We start from the raw sequence: 15,980 nt of genomic DNA, 5'->3' as shown, positions 1-15,980 counted from the left end.
TTCTGTTGTTAAGTGAGTTTCGCCCCATTTTGCAACCTTTCTTGCCACAGTTCTTAAGTGAATCACTGCAGATATTAAGTTAGCAACATGATTTGTTAAGTGAATCAGGCTTCCCCATTGACTTTGCTAGTCAGAAGGTCGCCAAAGGGGATCACGTGACTCCGGGACACTGCAACCGTCATAAATATGAAACCAGTTGCCAAGCACCTGCATTTGGATCACGTGACCATGGGGATGCTGCAAAGGTCGTAACTGTGAAAAACGGTCGTAAACAACTTTGGAGTTAACCCGGAGTTAAGATATGGACAGATTTAACCATAGTTACAATTGGGAAAATGTGACCATCCAAGAATGCCAGGGAATTTCTAGATGCCTGGAACTCTGACAAATCAGCCATCCATAGACACATATGGATATTAACACCTGTAGATTATACAAAAGAGACAATCAACCAGCCCAAAGGAGAACAAAAGGACTTCAGCACCTCTCCACCAGCAATCAACACCCAGATCAGCATAGATTAGGTGTGTCAAACTCAAGGCCAAATCCGGCCCGCAGGGTGCTTAGATCTGGCCTATGGGGCTGGTCTGGAAAGAGTAAAGGACCGGCCCAAGGTCCCTCTGCTAGCAAAAATGGGGCGTGGTGGGGCCCTACACAAAACTGTTTTTGGCCTCTGGAGACACCCAGGAAGCTTTCCAGGCCCAAAATGGGGCCTCTGGAGACGCCCAGGAAGCTTTCCAGGCCCAAAATGGAGCCTCTGGAGACACCCAGGAAGCTTTCCAGGCCCAAAACGGGGCCTCTGGAGATGCCCAGGAAGCTTTCCAGGCCCAAAATGGAGCCTCCGGAGATGCCCAGGAAGCTTTCCAGGCCCAAAATGGAGCCTCCAGAGTTGCCCAGAGGGAAGCTTTCCAGGCCCAAAAGGGCCTCCGGAGATGCCCAGGAAGCTTTCCAGGCCAAAAAAAGTCAAAAGGCCTCGAGACACCCAGGAAGCTTTCCAGGCCCAAAATGGAGCCTCCAGAGTCGCCCAGGAAGCTTTCCAGGCCCAAAACGGGGCCTCTGGAGACACCCAGGAGGCCTTCCAGGCCCAAAACGGGGCCTCTGGAGACGCCAGGAAGCTTTCCAGGCCCAAAATGGAGCCTCTGGAGACACCCAGGAAGCTTTCCAGGCCCAAAATGGAGCCTCTGGAGACACCCAGGAAGCCAGGCAAAACGGGCCTCTGGAGCCAGGAAGCTTTCCAGGCCCAAAATGAGCCTCGGAGACACCAGGAAGCCTGGAGCCTCAGAATCGCCAGAAGCTTGGTCAAGGGGCCTGGAATGCCCAGGAGGCCGTCATCAAAGGTCACCACACTGCAGGTGCTTGAGAAGGAGTTGGACTGTTCCCAAAACAAAAGGACACCTCATAGTTGGACAATGTGAACCCCCAGGGGTGGGGAGAAAGGGAAGTTGTTGTTTCACTAAGCAAGGATTTGCGCAGGAAAATTCAGAGCTGGTTTTTGATTCAATACCAAAATGGTATGTCCAATACGGTTTTACTTTTGGGTAATTCAACGCTCCCAAGACTGTTTCCTTATATTGGGTTCACTAGTCGGACAATTGACAACATCTCTTTCTAGTAAGCCTGCCTTTAGACCAGTGTTCCCCAACCTTGAAAACTTTTAAGATGTATGGACTTCCAACTCCCAGTTTGGTTAGCTGGGGAATTCTGGGAGTTCAAGTTCAGCCTGGGAAACACCGGTTTAAATTATAACGATGAGGATATGGAATCCATACTTCTCCTGCCTGACCACCACTGAGGAACCTGGCCAGTGTTGTCCTCCCTTGAAAGCCACCATTGACCCAACCAGAAGCAACAAGGACCTGAAGTGGAAGGAGGTGGAATGAGAAGGGAGGACTCACCTTTTTAATCAGCAGGTCGTTGTTCACTTTGATGTCAATGTTGACCGGCGTGTGGGGAAAGGCCTCAAACACCTCTTGAAGGAGAGGGATGCGTTTGTCTTCACCTTCGCAATGGCATTCTGATGTACACAAGCAGAATTTGGTTGCTGCTGAGGACATGGGGGAAGTTATTGGCAGCTGCTGTGGGATGGTTGGCACCCAGCCTCCCTCGTAGAAATAACCTTGGATTTGTCATTCCCAAAAGACAGAGGAAGGTGGAGCCCTTGGACCAATCTCCAAGGGTTGGTCCCTGTGATGTCTCCCTTGAATGACTCCTCAGGTTCTTCCACGGAGGTTAGAAGGGAGGATGAGCTCATTTCTGGCACACCATGAACTGGGTTAATAAACGACTCTGAACAGCCAGCCAAAAAAGATTTACAGAGGGCTTTGGCTGGGGACAGCCTGCAGGGGCGGACAGTCAAGTGAAGAGGAGGAGGAGCTGCCTTCTGTTGTGGATCCGAGAGCAAGCAGGGCAGAGAAAAGACAAAAGCAACGGAGATCTGCAAGGTTACTCAGGAGAAAGCCTGCCCATCTTGATGGGCTGCACCGGAAAACTATTTACCACAACAGGCAGAGGGGGACATGTGCTGGGAACAACATGTTTAGTTTCTAGTTGTGTGTGTTTGTGCTTCCTGCTGGACTTTGGAAATTCTGAATTTGTCTTGTGGGTGATTGATGACTCTTGGCTATGGATGTGTCCCATTGGAGAATATGAATTATGAGAAAAATCAACCAATGGAACAGCTTGCCCTTGGACGTTGTGGGAGCGCCATCACTTGAGACTTTCAAGGAGAGATTGGACTGCCATTTGTCAAAAATGGTGTAGAGTCTCCTGCTTAGGCGGGGGGTTGGACTAGATGACCTACAAGGTCCCTTCCAACTCTGATTATCTGTTATCTGGGGTCCCCAACCTGTGGGCCATAGGCCACTAATGGCCATGGCTTAATTGCCACTGGTTTGTGTGAACAAGCATCGCTGTGTCGCGGATGGTCTGGCACTCACTAACGTGAGTGTTGCCAAAAGCGTTGTGGGCAGTCCAAATCCACTTGTGTGAGTGTCACAGTCATTCGTGACCTCATTCGCACAAATGTTGTCGTGGGTGCTTGTGGTCCCAACTCGTTTGAATATCATCATGGGTGCTCGGGGGTCTCACTCGCACGAACTTCGTTGCGGGTGCTTGCAGTCCTACTCGCATGAGCATCATCACCAACATCATGGGAGCTCGTGTGCACATGTGCACCTATGCCAAATGAAATCATCCCCTTTCCTCCCTCACCCCACTCTGGGCTGCCAACCTTAGGTCGGGGAACTCTGGTGTAGTGGAATGTAGTCTGGATTCCCAGGAGGAGCTGCTTTCCAGGAGGGGGTGGAGCTTGGAAACTGGTCTGCAGGAAGAAAGTTAAGATGGCTCCTCCCTAGCTATTCCCAGAGTGTATCTGTGCAAATCGTTGCTTTTAATCTGGCACGATTCTGTCTATAGGTGTAGAACAATAAAGAAAACTACAGATAGTCCTCGACTCTTGTTTAGTGACCAACCGGAGTAAAAATGGGATTGGAAAAAGTGACTTATGACTATTTTTCATACTTACAACCATTTCGGCATCCTCATGGCTAGGTGAATGAAATTCGGATGCTTGTCAACTGGCTCGTATTTATGACGATTGCGGTGTCCCGGGGTCACGTGATCCCCTTTTGCGATTCCTGACAAGGAGTCAATGAGGGGAGCCAGATTCACTTAACAACTGTGTTACCAACTTAACTGCAGGGATTCACTTAACAACTGTGGCAAGAAAAGCAGTAAAATGGGACAAAACTCACTTCACAACCGTTTCACGTAGCAACAGAAGTTTCGAGGGTTAATTGTAGTTCGAGGACTACCTGAATTTGGGGGTAAGGCCACCTCTTGTTCTTGGGATCGTAGGGCCTAATGTGTCAGGCACAAAGGATCAGGACCATGTGTTAAGTGGCAGTGCAGAAGGTTTATTATTTTCAGCCTACACACAAGGAACTAATTAAATAAGTTTCCCCGAAAATGCAACCTATCCTGAAAGCAAGCCCTAGCTTGACTTTTTTTACATGTGTGCCCAATGAAAGTCCTATCCCTAAAATAAGCCCTAATTGAGATTCCTCCCACTCCAGGGTGCACGGGTAAAATTTAAGCTAGGTTGGGGATGGGAGATGGTGGAGCTGCCCTACTGCTTACCTTTGGACAATTGTAGCCAGGCTTCGACACCTGCCTTGCTGGTCCATTTCTTCTGCAGCCGGCAAGGCTGGCCAGGTGAAGGCCTCTGTAGCCAGATCGATCCAGAGCTTGGTTATTGGCTGCAGAGGCTTTCAGGAAAGCCTCGCCGGCTGCAGAAGAAGTTCCTGAAGATCTCTGATAGCAAAAAGGAGGGCGGGGTGGGGGATGGCAGACACGTGCAAGTGAGGTTATCAGTGGATGACATCCCCAGAAAATAAGACCTGGTGCCTTTTTTGGTGGCAAAAAACAAAAAAACAAGACAGGGTCTTATTTTTGGGGAAACACAGTAGAGTCAGTGTGATGACCCAGGGCAAGGCATGGAAGCCACACAGCCAGAGACGAGTTCTAACTCCCCTTTATTGCTCCAACTTCCTCCCAAATGTTCCCACGATTATGGCAAGTCCCTGAGCAAAAGGCTCACCCACACACCTCCAGCAGCCTCTGGCTGCAAGTCGTCCAGCAAAACGCTGTTATGACAGGCAAGAAATCCAGCGAGGCAAGGGTACAAGCCAATGACTCCACAAAGGAAAGAAACTGTCGACCCTGAAGGTGAGAATTGTTCCATTATAGTCATTTCTATTTCTTTCTTAGCTTCTTTAATGTTGTGTAAAAGGGACCGTGGGTATTCAGGCTCGGCACATTCTAGCGGATGGGAGGAGGGAGCATAGATAAGGGGGGGGGGGTGTTTTGGCTAGGTGAAATTCTTTTCCCGTGGGAACAGAGAGTGTGCCTGCAATTGCCTAGAGGTTGAATTTGGAGTCATTGGACAGATGAACTGTGTGACCTGATTGGAGAATGTGACGGTGGGGGGAAGTTTCAAACTATGCTTTTACTGGGTGTAATGCCAGGATTTGGTCAGATCTGGAATTACACCAAACTTTGCCAATTTGATATGTTCCCAATTTTAAAAAAAAGACTTTGTTTGGATAACGGTTGTGTTGGACTATCCTTTGTGGAACATATGACTTGGAATCTTGACAGGAACTAAGGCAAGAAGTCCAGCAAACTCCAGACATCGGCAACGGCACACAAAACTCCACCAATTCAGTGTTTGTTCCCGACAAAAAACTCCACCAATTCAGTGTTTGTTCCCGACAAAAAACTCCACCAATTCAGTGTTTGTTCCCGACAAAAAACTCCACCAATTCAGTGTTTGTTCCCGACAAAAAACTCCACCAATTCAGTGTTTGTTCCCGACAAGTGCCACACCCCACAGCATCTCCTTAAGTCTCAGTCCCTAGGGGTGCCTTGTGAAGAGGGGCGGGGCGCTGTCTTCCCGAGTTGTCGGGTCGGCCTGCGCTGCTCCAGGCTTCCTTCCACTCTCCATGCTCAGGGATCAGGAGGGGGCAGTCCTTGCTCGTTGCCTGAGCTCCATCGCTCCTCATCTCCACTGCCTGCCCTCTCTCGGTCATCCTGCCCTCCCCCGCCCCTCATTATTCCCTGCTGGCAAGCGGTCCTAAGCCCAAGGGACCTGGGTCTGCCTTGTCCTGCTCCTCCCGGTGTTCCTCTGAAGCCAACGAGGCCACTCCCTTGACCCAGCTCCAGCTATTCGTCCTCCTCTGTGGACTCCGACGGGGCCATGACAGTCAGGAATAAATTGGTATCCAGGCTTAATGGAATTCGAGGGGGAGGGGCTGGACCCGGATCGAAATACAACCATCATTTCTGTTGCTAAGGGAGGCAATTATTAAATGAACGGCACCCCATTTTACGACCTTCCTGCCACACTTGTTAAATGGATCACTGGAGTTGTTGAGTGAACACAGGTAGTCCTCTGAGGTAACATGGCCTGAAACTTAAAAAAGGGTATTTTTTAAAACAAACAACAAGGGTTAAGGGAGGGATCGGATGCTTCCCCTTGTTAAACCCTCAGTGGATTTGTCATGAAGGCTTGCATTGTTAAAGGTTGTCGAAGCTTAGAAGGATTGGCGACTCTTGAGACCCTGCAACGGTCATAAATATGAACCAATTGCCAAAGCCTGCAAATGTAAATCAAGTGACCGTGGGGTTGCTGCAACGGTCGTAAGTGTGAAAAATGCCCCCCCGTCACTTTTTCAGCGCCGTTGTAACTTCGGTCACTAAACGAACTGTTGTAAGTCAAGGACTATCTAAAAGACTGTAGAGATTCTAGAGACTTTGAGAGATCCAGGGACTAGCTGTATTTGTCCTGTTTTTGTCCACTTAACGCAGTTCCATGCTTTATATTTCTTTGTGATTTTTCCCCCCCCCCCAAGTAATGCAAGTGTTGTGGCCTGTCGGCTGCTGAAGAGGAGGAGAGGTGGGATGTCAGGGCCAGCATCAAGGGCAACCTGAGAGCTCCGAAGGGGAAGAGAGAGAGGCGGAGGTGGAGGCAGAGCCTGGGTCCATCCATCAGTCCTCAGGGGGAGAGTCAACAGCCCCCAGGTCTGGAGGTGGCTGATGAGGAACAGCTGGGTCCAGTGCCCTACGCGTGGATGTGCAGAAGGCAGAGGAGAGGAGAGCAGTGGAAATCTATGGGCCGGTCCTTGTGACAGAAGAGCCACCGCTGCTAGCGAAGCCTCCATTCTAGCTCTGGGGATAAAAGGCAGGGGGCGGAGATGAAGAAGTGTGGCGGATCACTATTCATCTTCCAGACAGATGGACTTGTTAGCGTAGGGTGAGAGAGAAACTTTTGGACAGGGCTTGATATAACTACAGAGGGTTTGTCGTGTTTGTGGAGCCGGGTCAGAACAGCGAGGTAGAGCTACAGTATTTTGGTCTTAGCTGCTTTGTAAATGTGAAGTTATGGACGGCGGAAAACCTCGGAATTCCCAGTGAAGAATACTGACAGACCAGGCTGAAATGGAGCAATAGAAAAAGAGAGCATTCTGCAAAGATTCGGATCTTTGAATTATTACCTTTCTGGAATGTGACCTCCAACTTGCAGTGATACAGAGGGAGTTCCTTTTAAAAGAAGGAAAATGTCAGCTTAAATACAGAGAGAGGATCAGAGACCGAAAACATCAGAATTACCTTTATCCAAAGAGCACTTTGGCTTTAATTCCCCCAGCGTTCACAAGAAATCTCTCTAGTGCTTACACAGGTAGTCCTTGACATACGACCACAACTGGGATAGGAACTTCCGTTGCAAAGCAAAGGGGTCGTTAAGTGAGATGTAGCAACTTTAGGACATTTTTGCTGCGGTTGTTAAGTGAACCCCACGGTTGCTGGGATACAAGTCTGACTTCCCCCATCAACGTTGCTTGTTGAAAGCCAGCCACGGAGGTCACAAAACACGATCACGTGACCATTTCAACTGTCAGGAATACCGTCCAGTTTTTCAGTGCCGTTCTAAGTTTGAACAGTCACTAAACGAACTGTTGTTAAGACGAACACTCACTGTACATGGCAGTAGCCAAGCATTCTTATTTTGATCACGTGACCAAGAGGATGCTGGCCGGCTTTTTGACACATGCTTAAAAAAAACAAAAAACCCACAGTTGTTAAGTGAATCCCTGGAATTGTTCACTTAGGAATGCGGACGTTCAGTGAAACTGGCTTGGCTTGTCAGAAGTTTGCAAAAGAAGATCGCATGACCCCAGGACACCACGACCATCATAACTATGGGCCAGTTGCCAAGCATCTGAATTCTGATCACATGCCAAAGGGGAAACTGGAATGGTCATAAATGCGAAAACTAGTCAAAAATCAGTTTTTTCAGTGCCGTTGTAACTTCAAATGGGCACTAAAAGAATGGTTGTAAGTCAAGGACTAGCTGTATTCTGAAATTCTGTTCAAATGCATTACCTATTAATTGTGACCCTGATTCATTTCATTATGCTTAGAATTAGAATAGAATAGAATTAGAATTAGAATAGAATAGAATAGTGAAGAATAGAATAGAATAGGAATAGAATTAGGAGTAGAATTAAGAATAGAATAGCAATTAGGATAGAATAGTGGAATGAAGAATAGACTAGAATAGAATTAGGAGTAGAATTAAGAATAGAATAGCAATTAGGATAGAATAGAGTAGAACAGAACAGAACAGAACAGAACAGAAAAGAATAGAATAGAATAGAGAATAGAACAGTGGAATGAAGAATAGAATAGAATAGAATAGAATAGAATAGAATAGAATAGAATAGAATAATAACTTTATTGTCACTTTGAATGTACACTAATCAGCATACATTAAAGTGAAATTTCATTGCATACAGCTCTCAAAGGGTCACCACTTCCAACATAAACTACATAATGTAACGGAATAAATAAATAAATATAAACAGAATTATGCATCTGACATTGAAAGCCAGGATTTGGCGTCCTGAGAGTTTTGCAAGGATGTGGCTACCCCCCCTCTCAACTGGCTGGTCGTTCTTGGCGGGGGGGGGGGAATGGAAGCGAAGGGTGCTTACATGAACTTACTGAGTATTTGAGGTCTGATATATTGACGTCCACCCCGGTTGACTGTTTCAGATTCTCGTCGTGCAAAACCACCACTTGTTCATCCTTGGTCAAATGGCAGTCAAGTTCCAACATATCGGTGCCCACGTTGACGGCACTGAAAGAGAGAACCACCTTGAGTTTTTCCTTCTCAAGTTCAGACCGATCATGCACGGACATACAGAGAGTAACAGAATAATGGGAGTTGGAAGGGACCTTGGAGGTCTTCTAGTCCAACCCCCTGCTCAATGTTCTGACCCAAGCCTCGTTCAAACCAAATAAACACAAAGTACATATAAAAGCAAACCTTATTTAATGCGTCTCTGTGGATTCTGTTCATTCACAGCAAAGAGTCATTTAAAACTAACTGTCCCAGATAAGAGCAAGTTCTTTCAAGGTTATGAAAGGCTGCCAAGAACACAAGATTTATTGCGGGGAAATATCCAAAACCAAAAGTTTCCGAAAACAAACCAGAATAGACAGGACTTCCACAAGAACTTGGAGTTGAAAGAACTTCTGTCAGTCATTCCATCACTTTGTATATGTGATCTGCGCACCTAATTTCTCAGATTCGGAATAATGTCAGTCGGTGCTCCACTCAAAATCCAAGAAAGAAATACTTAGACTTCATAAATTAGAGAAAAGAATTCTTTTACTGAAAAATGAAGTGGTAGCATCAAATAGGATTCTGAATCTGAGAATTTAGGCGCGCAGATCACATATACAAAGTGATGGAATTGTTCCCACCCCCCATAGTTCAAAACATTCTTCCAAATAAAAGTTCTGAATATGATCATGTGGACATCTTCGGGTGGTGGTGAGGCCTCTGTCCGTTGACCTTGGCATATTTTGATAAAAGTTTGCAGCTGCGCAGAGAAAAGAAAGCTAAGCGAGAAATAGAAACCTAAAAGCAGGAATTTATACCCCCCCCCCACTCCTCATTTACACAACACAAGAATGTCTCTTCCCAGACAATATCCCCCCTCCACCCCCCGTTACTTATGGCAGCCAAAAGATGCAAAGCAGTAGTAGAAGATCTTGAAGGCTGACAACTTCTTTGCTTCCTGCAAAGAACCCAACGCATGAAGGCTGGCTTTTATCCCTTATGGGAGGGGCCATTACCTTGCAGCCTTACTCCCGAGTTGCCCATGCTGCAGCAGCTGCTCTTTCCTTCAAGCAGCCCTGGGCACACGGGCACTGGGCACAGATTCCTCGGGGTCCTCTGCATCACTGCCGCCAGACTCCACAAGCTCCGAAGGTAACACCCCACTAACTGATACTCCTGGCCCCATCCCTGTATCACATGCAAGCCCCTCATCCGAATCCTCGCTCTCAAGAGACCTCAGCCGTCCGCACCTGCTGCTGGCGAACCACAACACTCAAGCAGGAAACCCTGTAACGTTTCACACAAATGGTTGCCAAGTCTCTTCTTAAAAACCTCAGGTATTGGAGCACCCAGAACCTCTGAAGTTAAGATGCCAAGGTCTGGCTTTTAATGGAGGCCGGGACAGGCTTGGAAGAAGATATCACCTGTTATCAGGCGATGCTCCAAAGATCTACGGATCGTGGGTAGGTGATCGGCTGGTCAGGGTTCAGGGCAGTTGTAGAGAGTAAAAAAGATTCCCTTGATGGAAATATGTCCTTTAAAGTGGGTGGACTTCAACTCCCAGAATTCCCCAGCCAGCATGCTTTAAGATGGGTGGACTTCAGCTCCCAGAATTCCCCAACCAGCTGAAGTATACTCATCTTAAAAATTTCCAACACCATCACCTTTACACACAAATGACAGCAATTATACATTGATATATGCATACTTAATTCTATTATTACCTTTTCCATTCCAAATTTTCAGTAAGGAGAGAAACAAACACATTAATTCTAGCCTCTTTCATTAATCTCAATCGAAACATCTTTTTGTTTCATTTCAATTATTTCAAATATAATCCTTAATATTTATTTTAAAAATAAAAATAAACAATATATATTTGCCTAATAGTAGTAATAATGAAGTTACCAATGTCTCTCCTTGCTTTTAATAATCTATATTAAACTTATTAATTTAGCTGGTTCTTTAGTCTGTCATATTCCCTTTCCATTACACATTTTTTTTAATGAATTCTAAATTAATACAAATTTTAACACACACACACACAAAAGAAAAAAGAACAAGTTTCCCCTCTTTTACTATTTTGAGTGTGACACCTTAATGATTAGAATATACCTTTATTCCCTCATCTTAATTCCCAATAAACCATTAATCATTACCTCTTTTCAATTGGATTCCACAGCATATTTCCCCCTTTAATAAGAGTTATCAGTATCTATATTACCCTATTTTCTAAATATTTTTAATTGCAGAAATATTCGGAACCGGAAATATGTTGTCCACTAAAAAGAGATTTTTGTTTTTAATGTGAAAAGCTGAATAAAGTTTGTTAAAAATAAATAAATTCCAACACCGATAAACATTATTTTTTTTTAAAAAACAAATAGGTTCTATATGGAAAGTACTGACAGTGCTTGACTTACGACTGGTCGCTTAGCAACCATTCATAGTTATGACCATCCAAAAAAAAACAAAAAACGGGGATTACCAGCCAGATTCGAAGTTCTAACAGCAGTGGTAATGTGATCAAACTTCACATATAACGGTCGTTTGCACATCCCATAGTCACACAACCGCATTTTATGATGGTTTTACCAAAAACCAATACTTACTTTCTGGGTTTCTTTGGCAAAACTGCACCTTCAGCGAACCCGTGGTTCACTTAATGACTGCGATGTTTGCTTAATGACAGCTGCGGAAACAATCACAAGATACGACTGCAATGAGCAGGCTCCGTGAAGCTTGTATGTTGAGGCCTACAGATGAAACTCGAAAAATTAGAGTATCGTGCAAAAATTCATTTATTTCAGTAATGTAACTTAAAAGGTGAAACTAATATATGAGATAGACTCATTACATGCAAAGCAAGATAGTTCAAGTCGTGATTTGTCATAACTGCGATGATTATGGCTTACAGCTCATGAAAACCCCAAATCCACAATCTCAGAAAATTAGAATATTACATGCAATCAATAAAACAAGGATTGTACATAGAACAATATTGGACCTCTGAAAAGTATAAGCATGCATATGTACTCAGTACTTGGTTTGGGCCCCTTTTGCAGCAATTACTGCCTCAATGCGGCGTGGCATGAAAGCTATCAGCCTGTGGCACTGCTGAGATGTTATGGAAGACCAGGATGCTTCAGTAGCGGCCTTCAGCTCTTCTGCATTGTTCGGTCTCATGTCTCTCATCTTTCTCTTGGCAATGCCCCAAAGATTCTCTATGGGGTTCAAGTCAGGCGAGTTTGCTGGCCAATCAAGCACAGTAATTGAACCAGGGTTTGGTGCTTTGGCAGTGTGGGCAGGTGCCAAGTCCTGCTGGAAAATGAAGTCAGCATCCCCATAAAGCTCGTCTGCGGAAGGAAGCATGAAGTGCTCCAAAATCTCCTGGTAGACGGCTGCGTTGATCCTGGACTTAATGAAGCACAGTGGACCAACACCAGCAGATGGCATGGCTCCCCAAATCAACACAGACAGTGGAACTTCACACTGGACTTCAAGCATCTTGCAGTGTGTGCCTCTCCATTCTTCCTCCAGACTCTGGGTCCTTGTTTTCCAAATGAGATGCAAAAGTTGCTCTCATCAGAAAAGAGGACTTTGGGCCACTGAGCAACAGACCAGTTCTGTTTTTCTTTAGCCTAGGTAAGACTCTTCTGACGTTGTTTGTTGTTCAGGAGTGGCTTGACAAGAGGAATACGACATTTGAAGCCCATGTCCAGGATCCATCTGTGTGTGGTGGCTCTTGATGCACTGACTCCAGCCTCAGTCCACTCCTTGTGAAAGTCCCCAACACTTTTGAATGGCCTTTTCCTGACAATCCTCTCCAGGCTGCGGTCATCCCTGCTGCTTGTGCACCTTTTTCTTCCACACTTTTCCCTTCCACATAACTTTCTATTAATGTGCTTTGATACAGCACTTTGGGAACATCCAACTTCTTTTGCAATTACCTTTTGAGGCTTTCCCTCCTTATGGAGGGTGTCAATGATGGTTTTCTGCACAATTGTCAGGTCAGCAGTCTTTCCCATGATTGTGATTCCTACTGAACCAGACTGAGAGACCATTTATAGGCTCAGGAACCCTTTGCAGGTGTTATGGCTTAATTAGCTGATTAGAGTGGGACACTTTGAGCCTAGAATATTGAACCTTTTCATAATATTCTAATTTTCTGAGATTGTGGATTTGGGGTTTTCATGAGCTGTAAGCCATAATCATCTCAATTATGACACATCACGGCTTGAACTATCTTGCTTTGCATGTAATAAGTCTATCTCATATATTAGTTTCACCTTTTAAGTTGCATTACTGAAATAAATGAACTTTTGCACAATATTCTAATTTTTCGAGTTTCACCGGTACATGAAGTTCAGTTGCTGTAGTTCTTATAACCTTTTATTTCTTCCACTTCAAGATGTTTGTACAATTTATGCCTTGGAAACAGGCTATTTTTTGGTTGGGAGCATCGCCCAAGAGGCTGCTAACAGCCCCTTGAGCCATCAACTCTTCCAGGTATGTCTCAAAGGTGCTTCTTCAGGAGGCAACTGGACTTTCTTGTTTGTTTGTTTTTTGTAGATGTTTTGCTTCTCATCCAATCCAGAATCCATCATTCTGAAGAATGATGCTTCTCATCATTCTTCAACTCTGACAGTAAAGTGAGGAATGGAAGGATTTATACTCCTTGCAGACAGCTGGTCATTTGCATAGTTTTAGAGGGTCGTTGAGGCCACTTGGAGGTTTGTCTGTGTCCTCAGGGCCACCTGAGTGGTGCTCCTAGTTCCTGTAGTCTGCATTTCCCCTTCCTTTCTCTGGAAATGCATTTTCTGGAAATCCAAAGGATGAACGCTCTTTGAATGGTACGGGAGTAGGAATGGATTTTCATAGGAAAAACTGCAGACTACAGGAACCATTTGCACTACTCAGGGGACCCTGAGGACAGAGATAAAACCTTCAAGTGGCCTCAATGACCCTCGAAAAGGATGCAAATGACTAGCTGTCTGCAAGGAGTATAAATCCCTCCATTCCCCACCATCCAGCCCGAGCTGAAGAAGCTTCTTGAATGGGAAGTGAAACGTCTTCAAAAGAAAAGAAAAAACAAGAAAATCCAGTTGGCCTCCTGAAAAAAGAACCTTTGGAACAACCATGACCGGGATGACGGAGAATCTCCACAGACTTCTTCCAGGTACGAGCTGAAGCTTGCAAAGTGGGAACTGGTCAAGCTCAGCCCGAAGAGGATTGCTCTGTAAACAATGCTGAAGGCTGAGAGAATAACCCAAAGTCCAGTGGCACAAGAGAGGAAGAACAGTTTTATCCAAGTACCTTTTCCAGACCTGATAACAATTTGGCGGATTATAGGTAATCCTCAATTTACGACCATAGATTAACAGAGGAGTTGAAGGGACCTTGTAGGTAACAGATAACAGATAATCAGAGTTGGAAGGGACCTTGTAGGTCATCTATCTCCTGCCCAAACTGGAGACCCTACACCATTTCTAACAAATGGCAGTCCAATCTCTTCTCGAAAGTCTCAAGTGATGGTGCTCCCACAACTTTCAATTTGCCAGAGAGATCTTTGTGAAGCCATGCTGGTTTCTTCTTGGATTTCTTGTTTTTCTTTCTCAGTGGTATTGTGCTGGTCTGGGCTTCTATGATCATACTTTTTAGCGTTTCCCACGATTCTTGAGTTTTCCCCTTTAGGATTTTCATCCATGGAATCTTTCCCAAGTTCTCTCTGCGTTTATTGAAATCAGCTCTTTTAAAATCCAAGGCTCTGGTGTCATTATGTTCTGTTGCTTGTGTTTGTGTTATGTTGAATTCTAGTCTGACATGGTCACTCTCACCCAAGGTTCCTGCAGTTTCAACTCCCTCTATCACTTCTTCTCTGTTTGTAAGAATTAAGTCCAGTATGGCTGTCCCTCTAGTTTCACCCTCTACCTTTTGGACAACAAAGTTGTCAGCTAGGTTGATTAGGAACTTATTTGATTTCTCACTTGGTGCAGAATTAGTTTTCCAATTGATATCAGGATAATTGAAGTCTCCCATTACTATTGTTGTGTGTTTCCTGCATGTGTTTGTTAGTTGGCTGGCAAAAAGGACATCTATTTTTTCTGCCTGATTGGGTGGCCTGTAATATACACCTATGGCCATGTCATTCTTTTTTTCTTTTATATTGACCCATATGCATTCTAGGTTTTCATCTTTGGTTTCATGCATTTCTGTAGCAATATATATTCTATTCTATTCTTAACATGCTATTCTATACTCCTATTCTCAATAAAGATTCTATTCTATTCTCAATAAAGGTTCTATTCTATTCTATTCTATTCTATTCTATTCTATTCTATTCTATTCTATTCTATTCTATTCTATCCTATCCTCCTATTCTCAATAAAGGTTCTATTCTATTCTCAATAAAGATTCTATTCTATTCTATTCTATTCTATTCTATTCTATTCTATTCTATTCTATTCTATTCTATTCTAAATGTGGCTGCCTTCCTAGAAATGTTTTAGCGGCCTTAGAAGGCATGTATTTGAGCTTATATTTTGCTGCCATGGTGATCGGAAGCCTTCAATAGCCCTATTCAAACCGAAAAGGACTGGCAACGCCGAGAGCTTGAAAAATAAGACCATACTTTCTGCAGTTAATACCGAGTACAAAAAAAATAATTAAAGAAAGAAAAAGAGTTATAATCTCAGCTCCCTCACAAAGAAACTGGAGGTGGGATTTTTTCCCCCCCACCTGATTTACCACTGAAAATACTCTGTTATTCAGATTAACTGTTTGATCAGAAAAGAGGTGCTTTAACAGTGATATCGATCCTGAAATCTGGATCTTAATGTTGCAATCTACGGTGAGTTCACTTTTACGATGTTCTCGTAAAAGGACTTGTAGACATTTGAAATGGAGGAACCTGCTCAGCGTGTAGGTTGCAAATGGAATTATCATGCAAAGCAATTTACCCGCCGAGGTCATTCTAATCAAATGCTGAATTTACAGATTTTGAGGTCATGATTTTTTTTATTTTTTTTTGCACTTGGACTCCTAGGCTGCATGAACAGAGGAACAGAATCAAGATCACGTGAAGCGTTAAGGATGCTTTATAAAGCCTTGGTAAGGCCACACTTGGAATACTAGATCCAGTTTTGGCTCCCTATATTATAAAGACGTTAAAAGGTGTAAAAAAGGGCTCTATGTTATAAAAAAAATAGTTTAGAAAGAATGCAAAGAAGAGCAACAAAGAGGATTAAGGGACTGGAGGATAAATACACGAAGGACAATTGCAGGAATTGGGTAT

At 44.4% G+C, this 15,980-nt stretch overlaps 1 protein-coding gene across 4 annotated transcripts in view; it reads right to left on the bottom strand.

Moving 5' to 3' along the window:
• Nucleotides 1–15,980, bottom strand: part of GDPD1 (glycerophosphodiester phosphodiesterase domain containing 1) — a 52,978-nt gene that overhangs the window by 9,674 nt on the left and 27,324 nt on the right. For 2 of the 4 annotated variants that reach the window (XR_015747747.1, XM_026686509.2), the window contains exons 3-5: nucleotides 8,563–8,698; nucleotides 7,053–7,098; nucleotides 1,896–2,044 (exon numbers count right to left, since the gene is read on the bottom strand). Coding sequence is in view for 3 of the 4 variants with exons in the window: in XM_026686509.2 (XP_026542294.1) it covers nucleotides 1,896–2,044; nucleotides 7,053–7,098; nucleotides 8,563–8,698 (331 nt within the window). In the remaining variant the exon portion in view is untranslated. The remainder of the gene's footprint in view (nucleotides 1–1,895; nucleotides 2,045–7,052; nucleotides 7,099–8,562; nucleotides 8,699–15,980) is intronic. The other 2 variants (XM_026686511.2, XM_026686510.2) reach the window with 2 other exon arrangements.

The sequence above is a fragment of the Notechis scutatus genome, chromosome 1, assembly GCF_049901735.1.
Source record: "Notechis scutatus isolate UNSWTSFEM ecotype Mainland chromosome 1, rNotScu1.2, whole genome shotgun sequence".
Classification (NCBI taxonomy): Eukaryota; Metazoa; Chordata; class Lepidosauria; order Squamata; family Elapidae; genus Notechis; species Notechis scutatus.
Note: the sequence above shows the minus strand (reverse complement) of the source record. Positions and strands in the feature narration are given on the sequence as shown.